We start from the raw sequence: 17,362 nt of genomic DNA, 5'->3' as shown, positions 1-17,362 counted from the left end.
CACACCAACCTCCTCAGAAGGCAAACACGGGACATGGCCAACAGAGTACCCTTCGTTGTCCAGTACTTCTCCAGATTGGAGAAGCTACGACATCTTCTTCAAAGCCTTTAACATCATCAATGAAGACAAACATCTCGCCAAGGCCATCCCCTTGCCTTCAAACAACCACGCAACCTCAAGCAGACCATTGTTTGCAGCAAACCACCCAGCCTTCAAGAGAACAGTGACCGTGACACCATACAACCCTGCCACAGCAACTTCTGCAAGACCTACTGGATCGACATGGATGTCATCATCTCATGTGACGCACCACCCACCAGGTATACAGTACATACTCATGTAACCTGGCCAATGTTGCCTACCTGATATGCTGCGGGAAGGATGTCCAGAGGCTACAACAACAGATGAAAGGACACTGCTTGACAATCGCCAGGTAGGAGTGTTCCCTTCCTGTCAAGGAAGGCATCAGCAGTCAAGAGTATTCAGCCTCTGATCTTTGGGTAAACCTTCTCCAAGGCGGCCTTCAAGACACACGACACTGCAGAATCACCGAGCAGAAACCGATAACCAAGTTCCATACATGAGGATGGCCTCAACTGGGATTTTGGGTGCATGTCACACCACCTATGACCCCACGACTTGCCTGGGTTTGCAAATTTTAATAACTGTCCTGGCTTCAGTCCATTCACACCTCTTTAACCTGAGCTTAACCCTCTCTCCACTCTCATTGTCTGTACTTATAAAAACTTGATTACCTGTTAAGACTCGCATTCCAACTATCATCTTTCAATTGAATGTGTCAATATATGCCCAACTCACCACTCAGCTGATGAAGGAGCAGCGCTCCAAAAGCTTGTGCTACCAAATTAACCTGTGTTCTTGACAGTTATGTGCAATGGTAAAGGGGATAAGTGATTAAGCAACAAATTGATCAAGTACTTTTGAAGTCCATGTTCCTGCTGTATTTTCCAACATATCTACCTAAGACTCAGTACAGAGTATGAATGCACTGACCTCTGCCAGACTGGTGCCAGACACTATCTTGTGCTTTCAGAAGAGTCCTCGCTGTATTGCATCATCATGAATATTGCAGCTAATAGGGCCTCATGAGCACACCTCCCTTGTTTGGCTAGCACAATGGCCTCATCACCTGCATCCTGAGCTTTCCTGATATCATTACCTCCTCCCCATCCACTCCCCTCCCCTTACTAGAGCAGATGTGCAGTATCTCCCCCCTCTGCATCATCAGGTTATGCAGCGTGCAACAAGCCATGATTATGCATAAGACCCTCTTGGTTAAGTGCCCAGCTCCATCTCAAGGTCCTTCACACATGCCAGAAAGTCCTAGGCACCTTCAGCATGACAAATATTTAGTTTCCTTGATGGCTTAAAAACCCCACCCTCCTCCACTCCATACCACGTGGCCAAGTGGCAACAGCTTCAGCCATTCAACTGCATCCTGACAGGAGCAGGTATCATTCTAAAATGCACTCCTAAGTGGCATGGTTAGATAAGACCCATAAGGGTTGCTGCACATAAAAGGGACATCAATGGAGTGCCATCATTCGCAGGCACCTTACTAGACCTTATTACCTACAATCTAAGGGGTTCTGAGCTCCTCACCAATGACTGTCATCCAATTGTTTCACAACTCCATTAAAGTCAACTTAATTTCCAGTCTGTGCCCGAGGGGTTAAGAGTTCAAGAACAATTGGTGGCATTGTCAGAAATTTGTGTTGGAGTTGGGTATTTCTTCAGAAACCAAACTCCCATGTCAGTGGAGCCGATGCTGAACAGTCTGAGCTGCAGAAGAATGTGTAAACTCCAAATGTGGTCAATTTCTTCACACCACAACTCCAAACCCACCCTACCCCACCCCCCCCCCCTTCACGTACTTACACACTTCCTTCAGTCTGTGCTGCCTCCCACATCCACCCCCCGCCCTCCCCCACCCAAACCCCGGCAATGGAAATTGCTTATATCAACTTCTGACACTGTGATAATCCTATGTTGTTGTGGCACTCTAGTACCTCAGATCTGTCTCTTAATGCTCCAACTTGTACCATTAAGAAACCCCTCTGTTCCAACCAACTCTACTTTACTTTCCAAACTGTCCTAAGTTTTTCTATTTACTTCCACATAATAGCCAAAGTACGAAATTAAAGTACAGTAAGAATGAATAACTTTAAAATGGGGAGTGAATTACATCTGCATGCCCTGGTCTAATTACCTCTGATCCACTTAACCCTACTTCACCTGAACACCAAGTCTGCGTTCACTGAGCTAAATTTTCATCATCTCAACTTCAGAAAGTCAGTCCATTTAGCTGGAATTTTGGTCACCCAAGAATCAGGTATAACCTGGAGTCATAAGCACTGTATTCCAACAGATCCAAGATGGGCACTAGGACATTAGCCCAGCTATCCAGATGATTGGGAGCTCTGCTAGCCTTTGCATTGGGAGGAGCTATTTTAAAATGGCAATTCCAATGTTACTTTTGATTGCAAGTTAGGTGACAACTTGCCACTTCTTCTACTCCAGATTAGATGTACCCGCCAAGTTTAAAATCCCGAGGTTGTGATGTGCTACATTGCTGCGTGTCTTTTATCTCATCACCACAAAAGATCTATTAGTCAACACACAAATACACACTTCAAAAGTTTTATTTTTAAGTAAATATTTATACATTTTGACTTAACATACATTAATTTAGAATTATGCAGACTCTTCTGAAAAAAATATTACAACTGATTTGAAGCTTCATTAATGGGCCTTGACATTTAAATATTATAAAAATAAGTTGATTTCACATAAGTGTTTGTGTTTTATGAACTGAACTCTTCATGCAACATGTAGTAAGGCAAAGAAACAACTCTTAACAATTCAACCGAGAAGCAGCTATCCAGGAAGGCAAAAATCAGTTGACTTTTCGTAGCTCAATACTGAATATAAATCATAGTGTATGAGATTATTTGGTTGTAAACTAGATGGCAAAGAAGAATTTAATATTTTTGTCACAGTTCAATTTATCCCTAGTCAAATGAGTTAAAATGACATTATTTTGTTTCAAGTTATAATGTTGAGACTACAATAATTTATATATATATATATATAATTTAGAAGTATATCAATTTTATGGAGCACAGGACATGGATCAGATTGTTTAACTTGAAATAGTGCTTTATTAAACATCATTACTCCATACAAAAAAAAATTGTCATGAACATAATTCAGGTTGTGACAGTCCTGGAGTAAGTCACACTGCAAACTGGATAAAAAGTAAAAACTAGACAAGTTTACAAGTTTAATTTGAAAAGAGACAGTATCTTAAGAAACACTTGTACTTAGACTGTAGTTAATAACTACCAAAAATCAAATTTCCTCTACCATCTTATATCTTTTAAGCCTTTAGTACATCTAATCTGGTTATATTTTTTTTTACATCTGTACCATAAATACAGAAGATCACTTTCTGTAATATTTAAAAATGCTTAGCCAAAATTATTAGAAGTATTTAAGGGAACATAAAACATTGTCGATATTATACATTTGGTAGTTTTAAACTTCAGCCCATATAATAGCAAAAATAAATATGGTCTCTTTAAATATATCACTGTTTTCTTTCCAAACCCCAGCTTAACAGACAGCAATCTTTGTATTCTCATTTCTCACTTGCTTACAGTCATATAATGACACATTTCACTTCACCGCCAAAATTCTAATGTCTGTGTTTCATGCATTACAAATTAGCACTGGAGGAAAAAGAATACAAGTTAAGAAAATCATGGGGACACAAAGTGATGTGTTAATAACATGTCCTGCTGTGATTTGTTCTGGAAGCAGTATGCATCTGACATTTGCATAGTTTTTGATAACGGTGCTGTGAAAGTAAAAACTGCAATGCTAGCTATTAAAAATATTACCAGTTAAACATGTAGAATGTAATTTAGTTAAGTTATCCAGCACAATACAAGTGAATACAGAAGACTGCTGAAAATATACCAGCAGCTGGACCAATTTACTTGAGTACGCCTCAATCCCAGAAAACAGAACAATAGAGTACAACAGCAAATTAATTGGCTAGAAATTTCCTATACAATTTGGAGAACACAAACAGCATCAAGAACAGATTAGGTTATACCCATGATATCTTAGGTTGATGCATATATCTATATGTGCATGTTTCTGTATGTACAGTCTCCCCAGACACTTTTCCACAAAGTTGTACTTTACCATGTCTTGAATCCCTGCAACTGCTTCAGTATTCCTTTTGGGAAGCTGAAACATTAGCACTTCCCAGTTTTCAAAATATTTTATAGATGTTCTGATCACATTTGAGAACATGTAATGCTTCAGATTCTGCACCTGCACCCCCCCCCCCAGGTGAACACAAAAGTGTCAATTTTTTAAAAAAGGGGTTGACCAAGAGAAAGTTGAAAAGTGATCTTTATAACTCAAAAAATGGCAACAGTTCCCTTTCATCTATGGGGGTTGGTACTGCTGTTCTTTAGTTTCCAGTCTGTTTATTGATCCATAACCGTCAATAGTAAATACAATTCACTAACTTATTAGCAAAAGTTCCCATAATTTCAAGCCCAGTGAAAGTATATTTTATCTTTGTACAATTTGATTCTCTATTCCACAAAATTGTATCTCTGAATTCAAGTTGAAATAACATTTTAACATTATGGCTTCAGGACATCTACACACAAGCACACAAACAAAATAAAGATCACTTTGGCAATAAAATATACAATTACACTTTTTTTCGTTTTTTGATTTGTAAATCTTCACGTAAACAATGATGCAAGCAGCTCCCGGCATTGTTACTTTTTTAAACAGCACATATCTAGGGACATTCAAAACATGCATTAGAGTGTATTATTGCAAAACAAATGGTCACTCTCACAGAGAGGGAGGATATTGTCGGGGAGTGAAATAAAACGGAATGGATCAAGATTCTGGGCTACTGACATTTGTATTCTTATAACTCAAATGTTTTAAGACTTGTAAAAAAACCTTTCCCCCACTGATGTGCTGATTGATTACTAAAGATACCCATTACCATTAACAGAAGTCCATTACATAAAGTTCAGTTCTAGGCAGCCAAAAAAAGTATTAATCTTGAGAGCAATACTTCAGGTAAGGGACACATGGAAGATTAAAATCTAAATTCCAAAGAAGCAACACCAAATCTGAAGTGAGAAAATTTATTCATTTTCACAGCAATAATGAAATCAACAAAATACCTCTTTCATGAAAAGTTTTTTTGACAATAAGGTGTGCAACACCACTGAATTATTTAGATTGTAGGGCTGTTTAACAGCTGTATGTATTTCAATTACCTTCACCGATTTATAGGTTCATTGAAAAGCATCTAGCAAGCGTCAGTACAATAGATTGGTTATTGGGGACCCATTTATGGACTCAATCTATTTGGAGTCAATTACTTTCCCCACTCCCAAAACATTTATTAAAATCTTTATTAAATTGCAATTGTTTCATGTACAGATCAATACTTCTGCACTGATGTGAAATTCCATTTCTTAGGAAACAAAGAAGGGAAAAGCAATGCAAAGTTTATGTTTGTACACCATTCTAGTGGAATTGCAACCTTTATTCAGACCTATGTATATTAGTTTTATTTTGATTAACCATTGAAAACACAAGTACCTAGTTTTCAAGTCATAACCACCAGTAAAGCCATCTTCTTAAAATAAAACTATTTCTCCTTTTATCTTGCTGAGTTTCCTCCATTTCTCTCTCGAAGACAGCCTTCTATGTAATTCCACGTATACCAGCTGTTTCTGGTACTTCATTCAAGTCACCTTTATTTGCTGTGAGCTTTTGTAATGACTGCAGGATATTTTACCATAAGTGGCTTCACATTTGCATCCAATTTCGTCCTCATCCATCGTTTGCACGTGCACATCTCAACGAATCAGGGCCACTGGATAACATCAGGGGCGTGATCCCCTCAGCCACACTATCCGTACCACCTCTTGGCAGCTTATCCCTACTTAACTGAGGGATGAAACAACCCTTTATAGTGTCCACAACCTGGCTGAAATTAGCTAGCTCAGGGATCAAATCTGGATTTCCACACCCCCTCCCCCCACCCAATCTGCATGGCTCAGATACACACCGATCAATTGAATTAGCCATCTGGGAAGTGGGAATGCGGGAGGCATGGTGGGGGGGGGAGGGGGGAAAACGGAACTCCACTAAACATTTCTACTATAATCCTTGAATCTCAGAAGTAGCACCCAATTATGTCAGATTAGAAATGCTAGCAAAACAATTCAAGCATTGTATTATTTATATATGAACAGCCAGGAGAAACTTTCCAAAATCTCTTTTCAGTTATTGCACATAAACATTATAGTTAGAGATTCTGGGATTGACATCAGTGTAAGTTAAACAAAAGTAAAACAGACAAAACCAGGGTAGAAGATTTAGAAGTTGTAGAAATGTTAAAGTCACTTGATCGACATTCAACGATTCTGTTGAGAATAAAAATCCTCAGTAAATATCAGGGCAATCTTCATAATTTCTTTCCCAGTACTTCCCTGTATAAATCCAGTCTGTTGTTCGTGTGTGCTGATTGATATCCTGTCGGAACCACCTGTAGAAATAAAATTAATCAGAACTTTGTTATAAACAAACATTTTAGAAAACATTTCTAAGCAAATCAAATCAAGGTTTTGGTGTATTTCTATTCTTTTCGTCTCATTATGATGCAAGCCCTGCAGTAAATTCAATTTACCCATGTATTAGTTACCATTTCATCCCAATAAAGTCAGCATTCAGGAAGTAAAAGTTTACAGTAAGACATAGAAGAATTAGACCACTCAGCCCATCGAGTCTGCTCTGCCATTCAATCATGGCTGATATTTTTCTCATCCCCATTCTCCTGCCTTTTCCCCATAACCCCTGATCCCCTTATTAATCAAGAACCTATATATCCCTGTCTTAAAAACACTTAATGACCTGGCCTCCACAGTCTTCTGTGGCAAAGAATACCACAGATTCACCACTCTCTGGCTGAAGAAATTCTTCCTCATCTCCGTTTTAAAGAATCATCCCTTTAGTCCAAGGTTGTGCCCTCTGGTTCAAGTTGTTCCTACTAGTGGAAACACCTTCTCTACGTCCATTCTATCCAGGCTTTGCAGTATCCTGTACGTTTCAGTAAGATCCCCCCTCATCCTTCTAAACTCCAACGAGTACAGACTGAGTCCTCAGCCATTCCACATATGGTAAACTCTTCATTCCAAGGATCATTCTTGTGAACCTCCTCTGGACCCTTTCAAAGGCCAGCACATCCCTCCTTAGATACGGAGCCCAAAACTGCTCACAATACTCCAAGTGGGGTCTGATCAGAGCCTTATACAGCCTCAGAAGTACATCCCTTCTCTTGTATTCTAGCCTTCTCTAGATGAATGCTAACATTGCATTTACTTTCTAACTTCACGTTAACCTTAAGAGAATCTTGAACATGGACTCCCAAGTCCCTTCGAGCTTCTGATTTTCCAAGCATTTTCCCATTTAGAAAATAGTCTATGTCTCCATTCCTTCTTCCAAAGTGCAAACATCACACTTTTCCACATGTATTCCATCTTCTTTGCCCATTCTCCTAGACTGTCCAAGTCCTTCTGCAGCCCCCTCAGCTTCCTCAATACTACCTGTCCCGCTACATATCTTTGTATCATCTGCAAACTTAGCAACAGTGCCTTCAGTTCCTTCTTCCAAATCGTTAATCTACATTGTGAAGAGTTGTGGTCCCAGCACCGACCCCTGAGGCACACCACTAGTCACCGGCTGCCATTCTGAAAAAGACCCACTTAGATCTATAGCTGGCATTTAAAATATTTACTGTTTATCCTACATTTTGGTTACAAGTGCAACCTTGATGTGCTTCAAGCCTCTCTCCACGATGAACAATATATTTCAAATTATATTTATTTCTTTTTAAATAATAAATGTATGGGGATATACTTTAATTATTTTAATACATAAAAGTATAAAGAACAGACTTCATAATGCATGGATTTAACATTCATTGCAAAGAACTGAAACACTCATTTCAATATCTGCAGATCTAAGCTATTTTTAGGCTTATCTGCAAATTTTCAAGATTATGTTGATTTAACAGAAGGGTTCAAATGCTTTACAGCACAAAAATCAGGAAGTTAGGAACAAAAAAGGAAGTTGCACAGAAATTCTAATACTGAAGGTGACTGATTTGTAGAAGCAAATCAGTATTGGCTGCTGGAAAAGGCTGAAAAAAAATAGATTCAGGAGAAACGTGGCAGTCTAGCAAGAATCAGTATTGGAAGTTTTAATAAAAAGACATGCAAAATGTTAAGAACACAAGGATGTGTTCAACCTTGTGATTCCCAGGATATATTTCAGATCCTACATTAAGATTTCTTGAGCAAAAGGAAAAGCTATCAAGCTCAAAGACTCTTAAGTGTATGCTTCTTCTGGGGCCAGTAAATTGGGAACGTATTAACCTGGTTCTCCATTCCTCTTCATTTCTGGATCTGTCTTTACGAGCAGCTCGCTGTTTCTCCTCTAACCTTTCTTTCTCTGCACCTGCAAAATCTGTCAAATACATAATTGCACATTTAGTTTAAAAAAAAGACTGCGGTGAAGCTGTAGTAATTTGCTGTTGTTCGGGATATATCTTTGCATTAGCACATTGGCATTAACATCAAAAGAATTAATTAAATTTACAACTCAAAGCAGGATTACCACACACACTTACCCCAAAGTTTTTGCTGGGTCTAATTACAAAATGTGTTTGATTATGATCAAGGTGCTTGATCTTTTTTAATCTTAGATCATACAGTAAAATAGATAATCTAAACTAGTTTAACACTTCCTATAATATTTAGGTTATTTGATCTGATTTATTGTTCATTAAAACAGTTTGTCTGAATGAATTAGCATGAATCCACAAAACAAGGTAGATGAACAAAATAAATTCTGTCCCTGGTAGGCACCAATTTATGCACGTACCCATGTTGCCATTTTCCATAGCTCGGATATCTGGTCGAAAACGACAATCTGTTGGAGCTAAAACACTCTTCATTTCTTCATCCAGTTCGTTCAGCATCATTGCAAAGTTAGTGAAATTATACATCTAGAAATAGGAACATTTTGTCTGCTATTATGTATTGCACAGCAATAGAACAGTGAACACAACTTAAAACAGTTTGCTGGATTTGACATATGCATTTCCTAGGGTAGCTTTTTAATATGCATTAAAAATGCACAGATATAAACTTCTGAGAGGCATCTTTAAGCTCGCAGACTTCCTTCCAGGTTTTCCTATGGAAAACTGTATCAACACATTGACCTGCTTACAAAAGAGATAACCACATCCAATATTCCAAGTTTGGACTTTGGTTAACTTTCAAAAACAGCTTTTAAAGGCTTTTTTCAGCTAGTGTAATCCAAGTTTTTCTACTTGTAGTCAAGTATCATCTCCAAGAGAGCACAGACTTAATTTTGTCCCCTCTTTTTTACAAATATGTATCTCCATTATAAATTTTTATGTCTACATTTATAATAGAAATATGTCATACTATAATTACATGCTCGTCAGTGGGTGTATTTCATCACTTAGTAGCACAAAGGTGCAATTACAGCATGATAATTTAACTTAGGAAGTTTCCATATTAATGTGGCTTTGTAAATTTATAAAAGAAAAAAAAGCTAATCAATAGTTTTACAATATGAAACTGAACACTAGAGTTGATTAAAATAGTAAGCAGCATTTTCAAATTGCTAATTAATCAGTTACTGACCCTGTTCTCAAAGCCCTACTTCTCTTCGTTACATTGATGTATTCCATAGCTCATTTTCTGAGCATAGTACTGCCACTAGCAATATTGTCGAATGGTTATGAAACACTGACTGGCACTTTAAACAATGCATCATTGAAGTATACAACTGTGAGGTCTTTGATTTAACAATTCAACGCATCTATTCTTCAGGACATTATTTCCCATTGGCTCAGTGCCAATTTTAGCTTTTCAAACATAATTTTGTCATGGGGTTTTATGCATTTACTGATCTGGTGTTTAATTGCTGAATTTTTTTTTGTTTGTTTATATATCCAATTCAATCCAATCCAATCAAAGTTCAATTCAGAGTTTCAGCAAGTGAGACATTCCCGATCCAAGCTGACAAGACAGGGCTCTCGCTTCCTGTCTTGGGCTTGATATACACAAGCTGATTGGAGCAGGCTGTGCCCCTTTTCCAAGGCTTGATTTCATTTGCATCTTAGTCAAAAAGCCGAGATGCCGCTTTAAAAAATTACTTCAAATGAATCCTTAGTGTAACCTCATGACTTCGAACAAGTGCACCACATTGATAATACACTTGATCTTAATGTTTTTTTAATTGTTTAGTAACACAACAATGTTGTGTTCAGTGTCAGAAGCAGCACATACAGGCAATGTCTACATGCACACATTTTGCTTAGTGTTATTTAAGGTTATATCAGACTTTTGTTCTTACCTGAGAAGAGTATGAAGGTCTTGCTGCTATCCTCCAGAGTAGTTTGCTTCCAGGAATGACTTGTACAGTCTCCTGAATTTCAGGCATCTCGTCAGCTTCATCATTGTCAGCTCGTACATCATCTTCTGGCTGAAACATATCAACAATCTGCTTTATAAAGCTATTTGTGAGAAAGAGCACATTAACAATCCACACATTCAGAGCAGAAACTCTTGTCTCTAATTGAAAATAAAACTTCCTCTACATAATCAAAACAAAGCTGCTGTAGAGCACTAGAGCTTGAAATCAATGGGTTATAAACAGTATGCCTATCAGCAAAGCTTCATAACATGCATCGTGTTAGTACTTCAGGTATTAATCATAAATGAACTAACTTCGTTGGCAGAATTTTATGTTACCAGGTTCTGAAGTGCTGTCGTTGGGGAACATAAAATTGAATAGATGGAATTCCGTCAGGAACTCGCCAGCCCAAACCCAGATGCAATTGTGTTTGGGCAGGCAGGGCAATTGGCAGGAAATCCACCCATTATGGCCCTCAAGTGGTGACTTAAGGGCCTTAACTTGCCCAGCCTCAATTTTTAGGCTGGGTAGGAAAGCAACATTTACACATTTCCCCATCTCAGGTGGGGCAGGGTGGGAAATAGTGAAGGGGAGCCGCATTCCTGAAGGCTATTCCCCACTCCTGCACTTGGTTGGGGAGTGCCAATTATTCAACATCTTTAAAATTCTACCCTATGTGTAGGGGAAAAGAAAAGACAAACAGGGACAAATTTCCTTAGCTCACATCCTATTCTTGCGCTATAAAACTTTGATGGATCTTCAGCAGGAATGGCAGTTACATGTATAAAGTAAGGAACCAAATCAGAAACTTCAATGTGCATTATGAAGCTAGACTAGACCAGCTATTTTGATTTTGGCATCAGCGAGAGAACAAATTGTTTCATTCCAGGTGAGATTCTATTGACCTATTAGGAAGCTTTTATTAAAATAAATTGTAATAATACAAATATAGCAAAATTAGTGGAACTTTTACCAACTGAAATACTTAAATATGACAGTCTATTATTTGAGGGCCGAAGGGTCTGTTTCCTGTGCTGTAATTTTCCTCAGATGTTAAATCCTCTTCAAGATCAGTTTGCAAACAACAGGCTTATGTGCTACTGTGGGGGCTGCTGGTCCTCAAGCCTCCAGGAAACTTCTGGAGAGAAATACCTAATTTCTAGCAGGTTCCAAACTTCAGTCGCGGGAGAGAGACCTTATGCTCCTTGCAGACCAGAGCTGAAAACTACTTGCTTGTCTACGTAAGGTCAACTCCACTCATTAGCGCATGACTTGGCCTCTATCAATCAATCAATCTAATCAAACCCTACTCTGAAACCCCAGGGAACAACCCAAACAAAATGAACAAAATTACAATGGCTCAGATTAAAACAAACACCCAATATCTAGGATAAATTATCCTTCTATATTCTCAACACGTGGGCCACCTGGAACAAACAGATCGGCACCAATTGAACAGAGCAGGCTCTTAAAACATAACCTTCATAAGAACCATGATATAAATATATTAAAATCACAGTATCGTCACAATAAGTTGTTTTCAAAGTTAGAGTAGTAGAGTGAGAAGCTGCAACGGGTGACATCTGCTTTAACATAATTTATGTACTTGCTAGTTTTATTCAAGGTGTACAATAACCTAGTGCACAACTTCCAATGTACACACAAGCAGTAAAAAGAGTACCTCTTTAAATTTCTTTTGGTCTCCACCCTTCTTATCATTTTTCTTGTAGGTCTCATATGTGTTAGTGTCCACACACCACAGACATTCAGTCCATTTGCCATATATCACACACACCTTCCTTTTACTGCGAAGGAAGAAAATGCACACAATATGGTTTTAGTTTAATGAAGACATACAACATTAGGAAAATGCATTTACAGTAGGTATTTTTTTGCCTCCAGTTATTGAAAAGAGAGATAAAGTGAAAGAAAAAGAATGTACATTTATTTATCTTTCACCACGTCCTAAGGAATTTACAGCCAAATGAATGTTTTCTCCCCCCAAAAAACAGGGACTTGCTACTAATTGTAATTATAAAAACATATCGGTGTATTTACTTCAAACAAACCTTTTGTCCTGAATGTACCCTTCAACTCTGTGCAGTTCCTTTCCAAAAAGCCCACATGGTTTAAAATGCAGCAAACATTTTTCACCAGTACTGCAAAGGGAAGAAACATGTGTCATAATACAGAGCAGTGTAAAGACTCAAAAATGTGCACTTTCTCTGAAAGGAACTTTTCTAATATTTGGTTTCAGGTCAGATTTGTAATAGAGGTATGGAATTAATACCCAGTCATTCTATATAATTTAAATTTAATATTGTTCACAGTATGAGCATGAGATTAGTTGGAAGAATTATCCTAATACCAAAAATCATTTGTGGATTAGAAATTCAAATATAGAATTCGAGCAAATTTACTTTAATCTCTTCTCTAATGAATGCACAACTAGCAGGAAGAATCAAGATTGGGTTTTGAATCTTCCCACTGGGGAAGATTCATTTTTTCCTATAAATGCATAAATTTACATCTCTAAATTTCATGGAGGAAACTAGAAAAACATCTCTTGCAAATATAAGTGACACTATAAATTAGAAGATCAGTTAGGTTAATTGTAAAGACCTCAAGCTCTCTTGATACTCAGAGCTGAATTCAGGCATAAAGAGAGAATCAAAAGAGGTAGAATACAGGATGGTAAACAGAAGCACTAAGTCTCCAACTCAAATATGTTGGACTGGGAATTCTAACTGGTGAAGATAACACAAGTTCCATCCAACTCATGGCTAGGTGTCAGGAAGAGTAGTGCCATAGGCATGATACTCTCCTAAGAGTTTACAAGCAAATATAGTCAGAATAGGGGAAAATGATTTAAAACTAACAGGAGTGTGAAGATGGTTCAGGTGATCAGAGATTTAGAAATCCAAAAACTTGAGTTAATAAGAAATATATCAGTGGTGGTAAAGACAAGTTGAGTAAGACGCGAGGACCAGAGTACTTAACAGCAATAGTGCATCAGAGAATAAAGTCCATGAAGGGAATAGTAGTAAAAAAAAAAATTGGAGTCACTTTACCAAAATACATGGAACATTGGCAATAAAGATAAGTGAACTAGTGACACAAAGAGATAAACGATTCCGATCTAATCGCCAGAGATACAAAGTCATATGGTGACCAAGATTGGGAAATAAACATTCCAAGATACACAACATTTTGACAGAATGTTAAAGAAGATGGAGCAGCTTTGATAATAAAGGATGATGTAAGGACATTAGTGAAAAAGGATTGTGGCTCAGAGAAACAGCAAGGATTAATGCCAGGGCCTTAGCTTTTTTTTTTAACAATTTATATAACAACTTAGATGAAGCAAGAGTTATGTAAGTAAGTTTATTGACAAAATAAAGCTAGGTGGTGGGAATGCAAGATGTGAGGAGAATATGAAAAGGCTGAGAAGAGATATGGACAGGTGAGTGGGCAACAAGATGGTGGACAGAGTATATTGGGGGGGGGAAGGTATGAGGTTATTCATTTTGTTCAGAAGAATAGAAAAGCAGAATTTCTTAAGGCATGCAAATTTTGATATTCAGAGAGACTTGGCAATAATGAATGCAGAAAGTATTTTTTTAACTCATTCATGGGCCAGGGGAGTCACTGGCTGGCCAGCATTTATTACCCAATCCTAATTGCTCAACTGAGTGGCTTGCTAGACCATTTCAGAGGGCAGTTGTGAATCAACCACATTGCTGGTGTCACATGCGGATCAGACCAGGCAAGGACGGTAGATTTCCTTCTCTAAAGGACGTGCAGGTAGAGCAAGCAATTAAGGAACTAAATGGCATGTGGGCCTTTACTGTAAGGGAGAAAGAAGTCCTGCTGCAATGTCCAAGACTTTGAGGAGACCACACCTGGAATACAGTATGCAATTATGCTCTCAATTTTTAAGGAAATATATTGAATGCAGCATTCTAAACGTTCACTGGATTGGACATGGAACATAGAACAGTATAGCACAGTACAGGCCCTTCAGCTCTCGATGTTGTGCCGGGCTATGACAGAACCCAAGATCAAGCTATCCCACTCTCTATCATTCTGGTGTGTTCCATGCGCCTATCCAATAACAGCTCGAAAGTTCCTAAAGTGTCTGACTCCACTATCACGGCAAGCAGTGCATTCCACACCCCAACCACTGAGTAAAGAATCTACCTCGGACATCCCTCCTATATCTCCCACCATGAACCTTATAGTTATGGCCCCTAGCAACAGCTACATCCACCCGAGGACATAGTCTCTGAATGTCCACTCTATCTATTCCCCTCATCATCTTATAAACTTCTATTAAGTCACCTCTCATCCTCCTCCGCTCTAAAGAGAAAAGCCCCAGCTCCCTCAACCTTTCCTCATTAAGACCTACCCTCCAAACCAGGCAGCATCCTGGTAAATCTTCTCTGCATTCTCTCCAATGCTTCCACATCCTTCTTATAGTGAGGCGGCCAGAACTGCACACAATATTCCAAATGTCGTCTCACCAAGGTCCTGTATAGTTGCAGCATAAGCTCAACTTAAACTCAAACTCCCTGTTACTAAACGCTAACACACTATAGGCCTTCTTCATGGCTCTATCCACTTGAGTGGCAACCTTGAGAGATCTGTGGATATGAACCCCAGTAGTCTTCCACATTCCTCAGAACCCTGCCATAAACCCTGCAATCTGCATTCAAGTTTGTCCCACCAAAATGAATCACCTCGCACTTACAAGGGTTAAACTTTATCTGCCACTTTTCGGCCCAGCTCTGCATCCCATCAATGTCTCTTTGCAGTCTACAAGAGCCCTCCACCTTATCCACTACTTCACCAATCTTGGTTTCATCAGCAAATCTACTAATCCACCCTTGAGCCCCTTTTTCCAAGTCACTGATAAAAATCACAAATAGCAGAGGACCCAGCGCTGATCCTTGTGCTACACCGCTGGTAACTGGCCTCCAGTCTGAAAATTTTCCCTCCACAACCACCCTCTGTCTTCTATAAGAGGGCTAGTTACTTATCCAATCGGCTAAATTTCCTTCTATCCCGCACCTCCCTACTTTCTTCATGAGCCTAGCATGGGGAACCTTATCAAATGCCTTACTAAAATCCATGTATATGACATCAACTGCTCTACCTTTGTCTACATACATCGTTACCTCCTCAGAATTCAATCAAATTTGTGAGGCAAGACTTACCCCTCACAAAACTGCGCTGACTATCCTGGATTAAGCTGGACCTGGGGTGAGAGCGTCACCTATGATGAGGGGCTGAATAAATTGGATCTTCATTCTCTGGAGTTTACAAAAATGAGAGGTGATCTCACAAAAACATTTAAGATCTTTTCTTAAATGTTTTAAGGGGTTTGACAGGTTAGACAGATCTTGTTTCCTCCGACTGGGGAATCTAGAATACAGAGCACAGTTTTAGGACAGGGGGCTGATCATTTAGGACTGAAATGGAGATAAATGTCTTCACTGAAAAGGTTGCGAATCTTTGGAATCGCCTATCCCAGAGGGTTGTGAATATACTCTATTCAATATATTGTGTGCATATTCAAAATATTTAAGGCAGACTTAACTGAATTTTGGTCTCTCGAGGAATCAAGGGATATAGGTGGCAAGCAGGAAAGTGGAAAAACATAGAAATGTAGAAAATAGGACGAATACACCCTTTGAACCTGCTCCACCATTCAACATGATCATAGCCAATCCTCTATCTTAACAACATATTCCACTGCTCTCTCCATACCCCTTGACACCTAGGATCCAGGGATCTATATTTTATTTTCTTAAATATATTCAGTTCTTTGACCATCTTAGCCTTCTGTGGTGGAGAATTCCACAAGTTCACCACCTTCAGTGAAGAAGTTTCCCTCATCTCAGTCCTAAATGGCCCATCCCTTCTCCTGAGACTGTGACCCCCTTCTTCTCGACCGTCTAGTGAGCGGACAAAGCATTCCTATATCCAATCTGTCCAGTCTTGTCAGATCTTGTGTTTCAATTAGATCTCCTCGTGTTCTTCTCCATTCCATTGGCAGGTGAAACTAGAACTAGGGGGCATGGCCTCAAAATAAGAGGGAGCAGATTTAGGACTGAGCTGAGGAAGAACTTCTTCACACAAAAGGTTGTGAATCTGAGGAATTTCCTGCCCAGTGAAGCAATGAGGCTACCTCATTGAATGCTTTTATGGAAAGGGTAGATAAATTTTTGAACAGTAAGGGAATTCAGGGCAGGTAAGTAGAGCAGAGTCCATGAAAAGATCAGCCATGATCTTATTGAATGGTGGAGCAAGCTCGAGGGGCCAGGTGGCCTACTCCTGTTTCTAGCTCTTATGTTCTTGCACAGTCGACCCATTCTCTGCTTTTATGACAATCCTGTCCTCCTAGGAATCAGTCTTCTGAGCCTTTGCTGCATTCCTCCTCTGGCAAATATATCCTTTCTAAGATAAGGAGTCCAAAACTGCACACAGTACTCCAGGTATGGTCTCACTAAGGCCTGTACAGCTGCAGCAAGACATCCTTGCTCCTGTACTCAAATCCTTTATAATAAAGGCCAATATGCCAGTTGACTGTTTGCTGTACCTGAATGCTTACTCTTAATCACTGGTGTACTAGGACACCCAGGTCCCTTTTCACAGTAACATTTCCCAATCTATCACCATTAAAACACTGAAAAATCTGAACAAGTTTTGAACAGCAAAAGAATATCAACGGCAGATTTGTTCACAAAGAATACCTTGTTGAGCTCAACTTAGC

The 17,362-nt window shown here is 38.9% G+C and overlaps 1 protein-coding gene across 4 annotated transcripts in view; it reads right to left on the bottom strand.

The window, feature by feature from the left end:
* Positions 1–5,196: 5,196 nt before the first annotated feature.
* Positions 5,197–17,362, bottom strand: part of osbpl2b (oxysterol binding protein-like 2b) — an 83,209-nt gene continuing 71,043 nt past the window's right edge. For 3 of the 4 annotated variants that reach the window (XM_080204743.1, XM_080204742.1, XM_080204745.1), the window contains exons 9-14: positions 12,657–12,746; positions 12,269–12,392; positions 10,528–10,674; positions 9,022–9,145; positions 8,514–8,604; positions 5,197–6,625 (exon numbers count right to left, since the gene is read on the bottom strand). In XM_080204743.1, coding sequence (XP_080060869.1) covers positions 6,523–6,625; positions 8,514–8,604; positions 9,022–9,145; positions 10,528–10,674; positions 12,269–12,392; positions 12,657–12,746 — 679 coding nt within the window. In that variant the 3' untranslated portion in view covers positions 5,197–6,522. The remainder of the gene's footprint in view (positions 6,626–8,513; positions 8,605–9,021; positions 9,146–10,527; positions 10,675–12,268; positions 12,393–12,656; positions 12,747–17,362) is intronic. The other variant, XM_080204746.1, reaches the window with a different exon arrangement.

This window comes from Carcharhinus amblyrhynchos, chromosome 16, assembly GCF_965287045.1.
Source record: "Carcharhinus amblyrhynchos chromosome 16, sCarAmb.v2.hapA, whole genome shotgun sequence".
Lineage (NCBI taxonomy): Eukaryota > Metazoa > Chordata > Chondrichthyes > Carcharhiniformes > Carcharhinidae > Carcharhinus > Carcharhinus amblyrhynchos.
The sequence above is the reverse complement of the archived record's forward strand: the minus strand, read 5'-3'. Positions and strand labels throughout refer to the sequence as shown.